General features: G+C 39.9%; 2 protein-coding genes across 4 annotated transcripts; one reads left to right on the plus strand and one right to left on the minus strand.

Annotated features, from left to right (window-relative positions):
- Positions 1–303: 303 nt before the first annotated feature.
- On the minus strand, positions 304–1,750 carry RB195_005890 (uncharacterized protein; the record flags this gene model as incomplete). 2 transcript variants are annotated; one of them, XM_064178682.1, is made up of 5 exons in its annotated part: positions 304–411; positions 564–758; positions 824–931; positions 1,255–1,403; positions 1,735–1,750. In XM_064178682.1, the coding sequence occupies 5 exons, from the start codon at positions 1,748–1,750 to the stop codon at positions 304–306; spliced, it is 576 nt and encodes a 191-aa protein (XP_064035703.1). The 2 variants fall into 2 exon arrangements, with proteins under 2 accessions (XP_064035703.1, XP_013295925.2); XM_013440471.2 differs by lacking the exons at positions 1,255–1,403; positions 1,735–1,750 and having other exon boundaries at positions 824–928.
- Positions 1,751–3,803: 2,053 nt separating this feature from the next.
- Positions 3,804–13,228, plus strand: RB195_005891 (uncharacterized protein; the record flags this gene model as incomplete). 2 transcript variants are annotated; one of them, XM_013440470.2, is made up of 12 exons in its annotated part: positions 3,804–3,962; positions 4,150–4,213; positions 4,453–4,512; positions 4,831–4,924; positions 5,008–5,134; positions 5,227–5,290; positions 5,367–5,486; positions 7,403–7,592; positions 7,916–8,037; positions 9,704–9,826; positions 9,901–10,196; positions 13,163–13,228. In XM_013440470.2, the coding sequence occupies 12 exons, from the start codon at positions 3,804–3,806 to the stop codon at positions 13,226–13,228; spliced, it is 1,485 nt and encodes a 494-aa protein (XP_013295924.2). The 2 variants fall into 2 exon arrangements, with proteins under 2 accessions (XP_013295924.2, XP_064035704.1); XM_064178683.1 differs by having other exon boundaries at positions 9,907–10,196.
- Positions 13,229–15,055: the final 1,827 nt, after the last annotated feature.

The following is a 15,055-nucleotide window of genomic DNA, read 5'->3' on the forward strand; positions in this document are numbered from 1 at the left end:
CAGTAAAAATGTAGTAGATACCTTCTAGATTAACTGACTTAACGATAAATTTAACCAGGGTGAAAATTTAATTACGAGCCTCTTGATAGTTCGTGAAAGCAAAAAGAAAGAAAAAAACTTCTTTTCTCAGTAGTTACATACTACTCTTCAAGAATTCACGAGAATGTCGGTCACTAATAAAATTACCTAGCAAGGACAGGAGAAGGTGAACTGATATAAGTCCCACGTGCGCTCAATTATTAAGAAAAAACTGAAGAAGTAAAAAAATCCAACGATTTATTGGAACAATTAACAGCAAACAGTTTACTTGGCGGCCTTCTTCAACTTCGCCAATTCAATCCTGACCAGTCGATTGCGCATTTGCTTGGCCTTCATCAGCTTGAATCGCTCATAGTCAGTCAGTTTAGCTCGCTAAAATGAGGAACGATTGGACAAAAAAGCTAGTAGTTAAATTCAGAAGAATGGATGAAGTTAATATCAAGCCGCAGTTGAGGAGCATAAGAAATTACTTGGAAAAAACTCTAGAATCAATTATTGAGAGATTTCAAGAAAGTGAAACTCACAATGGCTTTCTGTGCAATCTTCTTGGCCCAGGTGGTTTGTTTGAACTGGTCGTTGATCTTTGCCGCATCAAAGGCTTCTTTCACACCCTTTGTTCGTTGTCCAACACGGACATTTACGACGAATTTGGTAAGTTGAAGATCCTTGAGGTTGCGTACGCAACGGACAACACCAGAGCTGGGTCCATCGATGAGAACCTTAACTAATAGTAGGATATAGCAAACAATTATAAGAACAACAAAATAGTACAAGCATTTCATACCCGGTTGCCATCGACAACATCAACGATTGTTGCAATTTTGCCGGCATCCTTTCCCTTAGCAATGAACACAACGCGGCCGATTTGTACCAAACGTTTGTAGACCATCGTCTGCAAAAAAAGCATGTAGACATTTAACAAAAATGGCCAACATGACGCAGATATTGGCGAAAAGTTTTATCAGGAAAGAAGAATAGAATAATAAGCGGACAAAATTCTTCAAAAAGATCATGAAAGCCTACCAATACCGCAGAAATCCCAAAGAAGTGAGTCCAATATATCTTTCACCTACAATCAATGAAGGATTAATTCTATCTCTTATTAATTCTATCTAAGATCAGAAGACAGAGTCTACGACTATGACATCGCAACAACCCTTATAACTCCCCAATCCAAAGACGGTTTTCGCAGCTCAAGTTGTTTTCTAAACCAACTTGATTTTCTTCTGAAGGAGTAACATCTATGATTGCGGCTATCGCGACAGAGAAAGGCGGCAAGATATCCGCTTCAGCATCATCATAGCCATAGAGCAGTCCTATTGCAAAACATGCCACTTTTTCCACCACAATAAAGAATACTTCTTCTTAATACGTGTTCTATGTTGTTTCCTTTTCTTCTTTGTTATTTCAAAATACAAAGTATTTACAAAATACATAGTGGGGCCGAGTCTAAGAATCTGGCATTTGAGTATACGCTGTGTGCAAGCTATGTAACTTGCGCAGTTATGTGGCGGAAGTTATCTACACATTACAAAAAAGGGGTGGGGGAATGTAATTCGGGAGGGGAGGGGACGTTAAGAAGAAACTATTCACACCTTCTAGAAACGATAGCGTCCACCCAATAAGTCGGTGGCTAGTTCTGGTGCATCTCTCACAGGAGAAACTCGTTCAAGTATGGACGACTACCCTAAATACTTGTAGCCCATGGCATACTAACGAAAATATCGGAAAGGGAAATGAAAATAAAATGAAAAAAGAAAGAAAACATCTTGATGGAAAACTGGATTTCTCGTCAGAAGATAATTAGAACCTGATTTAGTAATAAACAAACAATGTGGAAAGAATGGCACTACAACTAAATCGGCGCTCATACGAAACGTGCTGCGAAAAACTGCTCTCGGTTTTATTGCTAAATAAAGTTAAAAACTGTAAGATTGCCCAGAAATTTGAAAAGTGCGCTGATAAACAACAATAGATAACACTGCCTTCAGTTTCTGTACATGTGAACCAATGTCATCTATCCAATAGGAAATTGCGACTTATGGAATTCTCATTCGGCCTAACGTGAAACAAAATAGATTTCTATCATCATTTCTCCCAGATAAACAAATTACAGCAAAAAATTCTGTGTATATAACTGAGAAACAGAACAACACACAATCGTTCACATGAACCATAAATAACATGAGACTGGGAGTAGGAACGAAAAGTGCACACACTTAAATAAGACGGAGGTTAGAAAACAGAAGAGTGACGCTTTTCTTCTCCCCTTCGGAGGCACAGACACGCTCCAATCAATCAGAGGGATGTAGAAATTACCTACCAGTACCTTATTATCCGAAAGCTAAAGAAAGCATATCCTCAGTCCTTCACAAACAAGAAAATGAAGCCATTAGTTTAGGCTGAAAAATAAAACACGTTCGATTCGTCATTTCTGCGCAGTGGCGGATGTTCGTGTGGGGACCGAATCCTCGACTCACCTCCTTTAATAAGCTGGTTGCGAAAGCTTCAATAATTTGTTGAATTTGCTAGTTTTCCTCGGTGGAGGTGTTTTCGGTGATCAAAGTGTTTCATCCCACTGAGGAGTCAATTTTACGTTTCTGTGATGATTTGGACAGTTTTCAAATCCCACGAACTAGTGATTACTAGGGTTCTGCTAGGCCTGCGCAGGCTTCAAAGGCTAGATTTCTAGAAACTTAGTACTTTGCTCCATTTTGTGCGTCTTCACTTCCAATTTACTAGATGTGGTTTCGCAGTGCTTCACTTCCAGACTTTGGTAGTTTAGTCCTAGGATTGGTTTCCCCTGGTCCAAGGAACCACCTCTGGTAGTTCTACGGTTTTCCCACACAAGTCGTTCGAAATGCTTGTTTGTGCAGCTATTCTTTTGATTTGTTTAATGACTCAAGTCAATTGATTGCACTTGAGAGCGTTTCTCTGCTTTCTTTTCTCTTCGTCTTTTACGCCGCACTCGACTATGTTCAGCGGTGGAATGTGACCATAGGGTCTGCTAAGAAAAATTATTGGTTAGTTATTAGTTATGGACCATGTTAACCTTTTGTATTCCAATTATATCACGTACCTTTTGCTCTCGTTCCTCACTTGCTTGAAGGTTGTTCTATTTCTTTGGTGTGTTTCTGTTGAAACTACTTGTTGGAGTTTTTGTGAATAATACAATACTGCTAGAATCATCCCTGTGAGACTATAAAAGCACTTACTTTATTTTTTCTTTGATTGCTTTCTTTTAAGCACTCAGTCTTGTCCGATCTTACAACTGCAGTACACCAGATGGATAAAATATGTTTAGATTTTCGAAAACACTCAAAATTCTTGATTATTTACATCCACGTTGATTTATAAGTTTTTGTGGGCCCAGTGCACACGCTCTGTGTAGCCTATTAGTTACCATTGTCATTAGGGCAGTATTCCATTTGCTATGGTTTTTTTTCTTCGTTTTGTAATAGTTGTGGGTTCTAAGGTCTATCACGCGTTTTCCATGGATTACGTTATTTTTCATCAGTTTTGGAACAAGATACACTTACAAGTATGGTAGCCCTGTTTCTTTTCCGTCTGGAACTCATTTTCCCAATTAGTTACGTTCTCCTTTCTTGTTCGGAGGGATTGTATTCCTAATTTAACTTTGTTCTTCTTGTGAGGAGTCTTATGACTATTTTTTGTTCCAACTCTCAACTTCTCCTTTTTAAACAATCGATGATAATATTTGTTCAGAAATGTCCTGTATACGAATGTTTATCGGTGTTTCAGCTATGTCGGAGGGCGCTGCAACCACTCCATCCGTCATAGCTGAAAATGGGGAGAAATCGGCGGGAGGTGAAGCCACTATGAAAATGGCTGAAATGAAGATACAAGATACGGAGGAGACCGCCGAACAACCTTCGGAAACCGATCAGGATGCCAAAATTGATGTGAGCTTACTATTCAGTGTTTACCTTATTATATAACTTCTTTTTATTGTTAGTTTTTGGATATAGTAATATTAATCCACACTTTCTCAGCTGTTTACAATAGTAGATTTCCAGTTATACTAAATAATTTTCTTGCGTAAGCACCTAGGAAGAGTTATTGAACTTTGGTGAGTATCTGTTGTTTTAGCCGAGAGAGAATGGTGATGACGGCTTCCACACACCGGAAGCGACAGATGAAGGGCAGAAAGAAGGTATGTTAAGTTTGCCGTCAAGAATTTTATGAGCTCATTTCTTTTAATTTAATTGGGGGTGTTTGTAGGACATCATATGTTTTGACCGGGGAATCACAAACAATGCATTGTTACTGACTATTGATGCCATTTCTTGCCGAAATATTTTGCTGATATAAAACGGGGAATCTAAAATACTTTATTCACAAGAAAAGATAAAAAATAATGCCATTAAGGAATTAAAACGTATTTGTTTACAGGTAGTGCCAAGCTGGACGATGACGAAATCGAGGACAATCCAGCATATATCCCTCGAAAAGGTGATGCTTTTTCTTCGAAGTTTCCTTTTAGATCTAGATTGTATGATTGCTCTCTACTTTTCTCGGGCTTAGTGCCAAAATTTCTCTTATTTGAACTTTTTTTTTCCAAATAATGAGTACTTTCCGACTGCAGTCTATTGGAGAAGTATAACTGTTTTCTTTTAACAAATGAGTAGGAACTGCTTAAAACTTCCTTTCATTTCTTAACTTTGATTCCCGTCAAACTATCCGTTGCGTAGCACATTATCTTCAGTTTTATTATCGCGGATTGTCAGTTTTGAGTGCAAAACTTCTTTTTTTACAAATTTTTGTTTCCAGGTAGATACTACATGCACGATTCTCGCGACGCCGAGGAAGAAGTAGAAGAGGAGAAAAAAACCAGCAGAGCAGATGGAACTTGGAAACATGATAGGTGAGAACATGACTAGCTCTGCCTTTGATCGCTCGCCATATTTTTATTATTGTCTTCGTGAATAATTCAACACATTTATGTAGGTTCGATGAGCGTTGGCAACGTCCAAAGACCAAGAAACAAATTATGACACGTTATGGATTCGATATTCGCGAAGGAGAAACTCAGGAAGAAGCTGAAGAGAACCAACGAAAACGAACGGCAGAGAAGGTGAAATGTTCCTATTGTTGATGGCAGCTTCTGCTTAGCTGTTTTGCTTGCTACTATATTTGATATTTATCTTTTTGATCACCATTTTCCAGGCAAAAAAGGAGACCACCGAAGAGTCAGAACTTATGGGGGAGAAGAGACGGGCGAAGAAAACGAGTATGTTGTACATATGTAAAGCTATTTTCCCATTTTTTGTAAATTGATTCAGTTTTTCTTGGCCTTTTCTTTTTAGCTAGAGCCAAACCGAGGCCACGTGTGGAAAAAACCCAAAATACACCAGCGAAAGTTCGTCCGCAAAGGGTTCAGAAACAAGAGAAGCAGTCAAATGATGAGCGACCTTTGCAAGAAGGGGGTAAGCTTCCTAATTAAGCTTTAATTGAGTAATCTGTTTTATTTCTTTTTTCCTTTTCCATATTTTTGGAGCCAAATTTCGATGTTTCATGCTCAATTTTCTTTTGTGCTTCCATTTATGTTTTTCCTTTCCTTTCCACCTTTTTGAAGTCTGATTTCGAGATTTCACTCTCAATTTTGTTATCCCTTTATTTATGTTGCACTAAGTTATTGATGAACTACAACGTGTGATCGCATGTGGTATAGGCTGTAATGCAATTTCGTAACCAGCATAACGTCAAACAGCTGAAAAAAGCTCATTTTTCGTTGCTGTGTTATAAATCTTGTGCCATGTAACAAAGCAATAAGCGATTATCGATCAATAGAATCGAGCAAGTAGTGTCATGACAGTGAACATCTGTGAGGGAGCTGTTCGCCACTGTAGCAGAGATTCGTTAATATCACAGAATATGGGGGCAGTGAATGTTCCAAAGCTACCTACAGTACGAAAAGCTGCACTTGAAAAAACAAGACTTTTACGAGCTTTTCAAACCGGATTTCACGTAGATGACTATGCTACCTGATCACGGACATAATTTGATCTACAGAATTGGATTGTTAGGTAACATTTCATAGATTTTTATGGTCCATCTTTGAAGCTAGCTGATGATCCTCACTGAAGTGATCACATATGCTTAGGCGAAACTTCACGGTCCAGTTTTAAAAGATATTAATTCCCATCTGGTACCATCTAAAGAGCATCTGCCGGTTATATGGAATATTAATGGCATTTCATAATTCTATTACTTTTCCACCATCTATATGTAGCAGAATGGTGGTTATACGACCAGTTTAGTATCCGGCGCATTTTATCACATCTGATTATACTTTTAACAAAAGGTCACATTCTCTTCCTCAGCCCATCGAATTTGAGCTCGACACGGTTTCTGTTTCGCAGGAACATCATGCATGGTCTTTGTTCGTGCCTCTATCTATCTCAGTGTCTCAGTTTTTCTGCGGTTTTTATTCGCCCTTTCATTCGAGTTCAGATCACCACAAATGCCATATTGCAAGATATGTTATCGTCCTGATTCAGTTGTCGATTTTTTTTGTCACCGTCGCTGCCGATTGTTCAGTGAATGGCACAGTATTTGAACATATCGGTATAGCTTTTTCCAAAAAGTATGCGCAGTTGTTGCAATTCGGCAAAATCCCATGGGAGCCGATTAAAAGCAGTTGCATTAGGAAAAATATAATTGAAGTTCGTGGTTAAAACAGGTAATGCGTGTAAAACTCGTCGGCAGGGCTTATACACACTGGAATCTTCAGTGTAACCATTGCATCGTAGTCTTTAGTGTGTACGTTGCACTTCAGAACGAGAGACTGTTTAGCCCGTACTGCTCAGTTTTAGTACTTACCCAGCCTTTTAGGATAACAACGTTATTAGATTACGAAGATGTCCTTATGGTTAGTGGTTAGTAAGTAAGTAATTTGCGGAAAGCTTTGACAGCTCGAAGTGAGAGTATAGTTGCTGACCGTTCCGTGTTAAGTTATGGAGGATCGACATTCTGCTTTTTTTAAATTATAGTGTTTAACTCAGCCTTCTCATGACGCGGGGCGGGTGTGGCGCAGTCGGTTAGAGTTCCGTTGTAGTTACACGGTCGATGGTTCGAAACCTCCTTAGTGGTTAACCAAGCCTTTCGTCCCATCGGGGTGAACACATCTGAGTTGATGATCGGGCGGCCCGCAAGTCATTGTATAGCCCAACACGCGTTCCAAAACCTCAACTATTACGAATTGCAGTAAAAACGCGTAGCCGCATCGCAAGTGGATTGTCATGCGTTGCACATTTTTGAAAATAAAAACATGATCTATTTGCTGCTAGATTGCAGACATTGAGAACTCAAAAAACCTAAGTTTTAAAATAATTTTTTCAAGAAGATCGGGTTGCAAATGCTCGACGCGAGGATGATGATGACGATGATGTTCATGTTGGCCAGCGACGTCAGGTACGGCCGGAGCACCGTCGCGACCGCCACGATCGTACCGATGTTCGGGTCGTGCGCAATGTTCGTGGAAGTAGAGGTGGCCTGAGCGGACATCGATTGGAAAGACATGCACCGATGAAGTAGGTTCTACATCATTCCTTCTTCTATTACGTTTCGCATGTATGTTTGTGAAACTACAAAGATCTGTGACCCATTGTACGGCGAAGTTTGCCTTTGTTACGCTTGCACTCGATTGATCAAACTAACGTGGCATCATGTTTTTACATACGATATTGTGAAATACCATCAATTTACTCTCTGCATCAATATGGTGTGCTCCGATGATTCGGCCATTTCTGAAAGTGACGGAGAATGGTGAAGTTATTTACTATGCAGAGTTTGAGAGTGTCTTGCTGACAGTTTTCAAGGACTCCTTTATATTATTAGAAGAGTTTCTTTCTAGGGATCGTTATGATCGAGACCGCTACAGGGACCATGACAACGGTTATCGGAGAGAACAACGACATGAAGAAAGACATTATGAGAATCACCGTCGTGGCGTGATGAGAGGCAGCGTTAGAGGAGGTAAGTTCGCGTTTCTTTTCTTTGGTAGGATGGTGCATATATTGGTACAGTTTTATTAGTCAATTTTCTCATCAAAATCATTATTACTTGTCGGTGTGAAATGTATTTCATAGCACTCATCCTTCATTCCTTCCATTTTGAACATTCAAGGTTTTTTATTCTCTAAATAAACGTTGAAAAGAAGAAACAACAGTATATTCCACACGAGTATGATAGGTTTTGGTTCCAGAGCTATAGGGCTCCTAAAATCTTTGAAATTTCTACTTGAAAGATCTGTTGCTGAAACAATAACCTAGAAATGGTCTTATATATTCAGCGCAACAAAACTTTCACATGACTGACACGTCGCATCAGAGTTTTGATCTGAAAATTTGATTTACTGGAAATCGATCTTCTTGAATGTTCTAATCCGTCCAAATGCAACTTAATATTTTGGGACTAAATTGTTTCGTTTTTCTTTTCTTTTTGGTGATGTGGATCTTGTGACTTTCACCCTAGGCATGACACAACGACGCTTCCAAGTATGTCAGCTTCAAGTTTTTTCAAACACTCCTTGTTGATTTACTTCCCACAGATTTTTTGCCGTTTTTTTTTTGGAGTTGCCGAAGGTGCGCGAATTCTAATAGCACTGTGGAGTTCTACTTTTTCTATGCAGAAACATTGTTTCTAGAAGCTTATTCCTACTAGTAACAGATCCTACAGAATGATGTCGTACAGTACTGTGAAATACAATCCAGCAGAATTCTAAGAGAGCAAAGTCGCTCGGTTAATGAAAATTTACTTTTATACAGTTTACTCTACTAGAAATCGTAGTAATATCCCCTGCTCTCGAGCGAAAGTTGCTGTGCTCTTATTATAAGTATGATCTCTTATATGATTACAAGACAAAAACATTTCCCCGTACTTAAAGTAAACCAAGGCTCGAGAAAGGATTTTGACGTGGTTTCAGCACTCCAGGGTTGACGAACACCTTATATTGGAAGGTTGATTTGAAAAAGAAAGGAAAGAGAAAAAGAAAAGAGGAGAAAAAAATGACCTTCTCCGGATTTTCATCTGTCACTTCATCAGGTTTTCATATAGCTGTTGATTCAAAGTGCGTACTTTTCCATGCATTTGTCGGAGTGGGCACGGAAGTGTATGCGGCGAACATATGCAAATTCTCGAATACTGGCAATTACTTCCAGATGCGAATCGCTGCACTTTGCTGTGCCCGTTTGAAATTTTTGGCAATTTGGTTTGAGGGAATTTTTTTAGCATCGATATACTACATAGTTTTTTAAAACATTTTTAGTATGTATTTTTCCGTCGCGTAGTCGCCTTTATGGGTTTTTTCTTCCTCGAAAAGAATTAGGCACAGTAGGATCAGAATGACCTGAAGCTCGATGCTATTGTTGGAGCGAATGTGCTCGAAATGATGCGAAGTTAGAGGTTGGATCGAGGTGGGACCATTTCTGAAGCTGTGCAGTACGAGTGGAGTTCGTGGTGGCCCAACCTCGGTCGCTGCCTTTGGCTCCACCTACCCTATTCGGGCGTCCTTCTTGCGCTACTACACTAGGCTTCAAGTTGCTTTGATTCGACTAAATGAGATGTATGTTATTCATATGAAATAACTTAATGGTTCACATAGTGTAAGATGTCAACAAATCATTGTCTGATATGGTTGCAGCCAGTTCCTACACGCGTGGACAGCCGTCAAGAACGTTCACAGCGTCACATGCTGATAGCCGAGAATCCGGCTATCAACGAGAAGAAGTCCCCCCACAGAGAAATGCTGGATACTCACCAAGAGGTAACTTACACCATGCAGTGCACATATTTCGAGGGGTACTCATGAACAAGATCATTATTGTTTTGTATCTACAGCTTTAGACAACGGCGCATATTACGATAATCGAGGCGGATATGCACCTCGAGGCGGTTACGCTGGTCGCGGACGGGGTGGTATCGCAGCGTCACCACGTGGCGGCTATTCTCCGCGTGGTGATACGTATCCAACGCGTGGATTTACTGGACCGAAAAGATACTCAGAGCAACGTGGTGAAATTATACCACCACCAGTGCAAATGGCAGTGCCACCCCCACCACTTCCACCACCACAGCACAATTTCAGCATTCCTCGTCAGCCGACTGATGTGGTGTACTTTGATCCTACTCAGCAGGTAAGAATAAGTTAGTTTCTTGTCTGTGTTTTGGCTTTATGCCGGATCGGGTTATGATAGGTTAGACAGCAAGTCATCTACGTTTATATTGCTGCCTCCGGTCACTTACTAAAATGCACAATCTATATCAGGGGTACCCAAAAGGAATCAATTATTTCAGCGAGAAAAAAGGAAAGAATTTATTTATATCTAATTTCACCTTATGTCGATTATGTAATCTCCGTCGTTGTCCAGGATCCATCTCGCTGGTAGAGTTTCAATAACATACTCTTAAAATTTCTTTTCTTTTGAAGAAAGATATGATTGTAGGTGAGTTTGTACTTCAGCGATATTTTTAAAACTTTTATACCTTAGGGATTGTTCCATCGATTGGGAACAACGGAAATCGGATGCTGCTAAGTCTGGGGAATATGGAGGATGTGGTAAAACCTCCCAGTTTAGTTGCCTTATTTTTTCCTGATTAATTCTGCTGTCTGAGGACTGGGATTATCCTAAAACCCATCCGGGAGCTCTGATAGACAATTCATTTCATTCGACGAATCGAAGGCGGGGTGGGGCGCAAAGGTGGCGCATTGCAATAGTGTGCAACGTCGTAAGGAACTGCAGCCGTCTGTTCACAGTGATGCAGGGAGAGATGAACGGAACTACCACTGTACTCATAATCTACAACCCGATATAGGTATAGTCCAACGAAAATCCATACCACACCAGATTCGTAGGGTGATACCTTTAAAGTGTTTTTATCAAACTCAACAAGACGTCCACTTCAAACGCTATCTTACAAATTTTCTAAACCAGCGTTTTCAATACGTCTGCATACAGATCACATATTTTCTTTGTCGCAACCGTCCCATTAACACCCGATGGGGGCGGTCGTTAGGTACCCGCAGCCGAATAAATGCCTGCAGAAGAATCTGTCGGTAAGCCAGAGCAGGCATATCTTGGACTAGTTCTGATCACTAAGCCACGCCCATCCATCATCACGTCACTGAGGTCATGTGCCGTGTTTGTATTGCAATAACGTGATAGAGTTGATTTCTAGGAAGGTTCAAAGAACGAAAAGGTATCAACTTAGCAAGTGGAAGAAGGCGTAGGAAATGAAAGTGCTAAAAATGAAGAAAGAACGTAGAAGATTTGTGCAAGAAAAAACAACATGAGAAAACATAAATGAAGCCGAAAATTGAAAACGTTCCAAAATGAAGTTCCAAAATGAAAGTCAAAAGGTGTAGAAACGAGAACCTGGTTTTTGGAAGATGCAGACTGCAGCAGTTTGTAAAAGTTTCGATTTGTTTGTTTTACATAGATAAAACACTTTTACATAGATAACTATCATTACATTACATTATCTTCCACTTCTGGGATTTCGTTTGCAATCGTTCGATGTATCTCTCTATACGTAAGCGATCGATACTCCGTACAGAAGCAATACGAGAGATAACATGCTCCCGCGAGGCATGTTTCGCCCTCATCAGGCAATGAGGTCCGAAGATGGACGATGTGATGAGTGGGGCATAGGGTGAACGCAGCGCAATGCTCTGCTGACGCTATTCACCGCTGCGCAGAGCAATTAACGATAGCCGTTGCCAGTCGTTTCCCCTAAGGATAGGTTGTCGCGGAGGCTGCGGATACCTAACGATACGCACCCACGAGCTGAAGCACATTTACGTCACTGCATGCTGTTTCATTTTCGAATGCCCGCCATTTTACAACGGTGTAATGAAAACATTTGGACTTAATTGTCACAAAAGTCAAGGCCAGGAGTTGTGGTATTGCCATATAAAACATGTCTTTATGCATTCACGCTTTGAAGTGGACTCAAGCAAATATGCTACACTAATAATAATTGGTTATTTATGGGTACCCCTAATAAGTTTGATTTGCGAGCTACCTGTCTCCGAAACCTGGTTGTTTCAGCGTTTGACTGTGCCCTTTAACCGCTCATAATTCAAATATTTGCATGTTTAGATTTCATGATCCTATATTAATGGAAAGCCATTCATTATTTCCAGTCCCCGCTTAAACTTGTCATTGTTGTTGTGATTCACACCGTTCATCGAGCACTGAGGACATATGTATACCCGAAATATTGACATAGGGAGAGCGCTTGTTGCAGAAAATGCCAGAAAAACATGATTTTTTAAACTGCACTCAGCTAGCTATCATACATTTGTCGTTTTATGCTGCTGAGGAATGGAATTCATATTGTGTTGGTATATCAATTCTTGAAATTCAACTGCTTTACTTGAACTTTTACTTGCATCACCCCACGAATCTGGGGTGGTGCAGATTTCAGGTGAGTTATGCCTATATGGGATCGTAGATGATGGGGAGGAGGGTGATTCCATGTATTTCTTCCTAATTGCCGTAAGAAACGGCCCGGAAAGTGCGGCTTCGAGTGTTCCGGGTTTTTTTTGTTCCCTATTTTCTACAACGAGTTCCATTGGAGCGCGCCAGCATTCTGCACGCGCTGCATCTTCCGGGCCGTTTTTTACGGCAATTGGGAAGAAATTGACGGAATCATTCTCCTCCCCATAATCTACGACCCCGTGTAGGCTTTGCCCACCTGAAACCTGCACCACCCCAGATTCCTGGGGTGATGTCCTTAACGATGCGGATTCGCATTCGACCCTTCTTTGTTATCCTTTGCTCTTACCAGAATTAGCAATTGAGTCATTGTTTGCTTCAAAGTTGCTTCTTATTGATAGACCTAAGCGATATGGAAGATGTTTCATCATTTAGCATTAACATTCTCAACGTGAAATGCTAGAAATCGACCTAAATGCATATTAGTTTGATATCTTTTGGGCTGGAATTCAAGGATAGTTGTAACCTTATAGCCACGTTGAATATAGAGATTATTCAATCTGAGCATTTGATAGGGTTGTTCACGAATCCCCATTCTGCTATGAGGAGAGTTTTGGGTTTCTCCAGTTGGTCATGTATTCTTAATTCTCTCCGGATTTCAGCCGAGCAGACAACCATTACCACCGCGTGAAAAGAAGATTATCGAGATAGTGCCACCGTCGAATTGATTTGCTACAATACAAAACGAGTCATATCGACGACAGCCTGATGAGGGAGGCTCTCAATCGAAGCTCTAACCGCCAACTCAGCAAAATATGTTCTACATGGTTGTAGCTATTTGTGTAGAGTACTGTTATTGTGCCAATAATGGTGGTGACAAGTGACTCTAGTGACTGTAACCTCCAGAACCTGCTGATTATGTGCGGATTACCTCCTTACTCGCCGAAAAAGTGGCGACAACTACCCGTGCTTAGTTCTTCGTTACTATTTTTCACATTAAGGCTCATGAGCTCCTCCCAGTCAGTCTGTTAATGTTATAATATGTGAACAAAATAGGGTTACAAATGCTGTCCGAAAAAATCTTGTTAAATAAGCGCCACCACGCATGCACATTTTTCTGTTTCTGGTCTTTTGACCAGCTGCAGTAGCTTGATTGTGAATGTAATTGAACAAAAATGTAAAAAAAAGACAGATTTTTCTTCGAAATTTTAAGAGGCGCTGGGTTAGCTGACAGCCGTGGTGCAGTTTTGCATGTGAAAAGCATATTAACAGGATTACTGTCGGTTTTCGTTTCAGTTTCATTTTACGTTTTTGTCTTCGATTTCTCACTAAATCATTATTAATACAAGGTTGTTTGTCTTGAGGCTTTTCTCTCTTTGAGGTTGCACCAATATTTTTTCGCGCATAAATAATATTAAAGAACACGTATAAAATACTTGATTCTTCAGCAGTCCCATTGCATGGCGATACAGTTACAAATTTTGTCTTCATCCTATACAACTTATTTTTCAGCTATTATTAACTTTCGCTAGGGTCAGCGCTTTCGCGTTGAAAAACTCACATTTCTACTCAGTCTTCGTCGAAGTGATTCGGGTGACCGGGAGGACAAATGTACATGAAGGAATAAAATTCCTTCATAGGACACCTACAAATCAGCATCGCCTGCTCTGAGTTCTTGGCGACCGACACAGAATGATTCACCGTTAGAGTAATGTCAGTAATAATCATATATTGCCGATCCTGTATTGATTTCAACGCCAAAATTCGCAACAGAATGACAAGCTGTTCTAACAAGAGACTTAAAATGGCAGTCAGTTCTTCCCAGCAACAGAATTAAAAATCGAAGTTAAAGATATTTCGGATGCGCATGCAATTTCTCTCTCCCCCTACTACCAAGGAGTAGTAGCAACCATTGTGCTCCTTAGTCTGTCTAGCTCAGTCGACCATTCACATATGATATATCTTCTCAAAAAAAAAAAAAAAAAAAAAAAAAAAAACTTCAACAAACCTTTATTCCATCGGCAAATACAAAAAGGTAGAAAAAATTGTAAACAAAGGTACATACAGAGTGAAACAAAACGAACAACTATCTTAAACTACAGGATTGAGTAAAAGCAACCGAAAAACAAAACAATGGAGACCTGATGACATCGAATGATGTTCTGTAAGGGAGGGTTTAACTAGATTGGTTCTGGAAATTTTCTCAGACATTCTATGACTTATGGGCGAAAAAGGGAATAACAATGATCTTATAAAGACAAAGAAAAGAAAGAGTTATTAAACAATCTTATTACGACTGAGAAGTACAAACTGTTTCGAATATCTCACTGTACTACCACTCTCTTATGTAAAGATCAAATCTATGGTTTCTAGTTGGGTAAACATATACACAAAACAAACGTTGGTGTTTGAAACAACTACATCAATCATTAAAAAATTGAAGTTTTTTCAAGTAACCGAGTTCTAGAGGTATTTTGAAAGTAGCGTTTAAAATTTGATGAAATTTACATATGACAAGAAATTGTGCTGAACAGCTTGCTCTTACATTTTGCTTC

Source organism: Necator americanus, chromosome I (genome assembly GCF_031761385.1).
Source record: "Necator americanus strain Aroian chromosome I, whole genome shotgun sequence".
Classification (NCBI taxonomy): domain Eukaryota; kingdom Metazoa; phylum Nematoda; class Chromadorea; order Rhabditida; family Ancylostomatidae; genus Necator; species Necator americanus.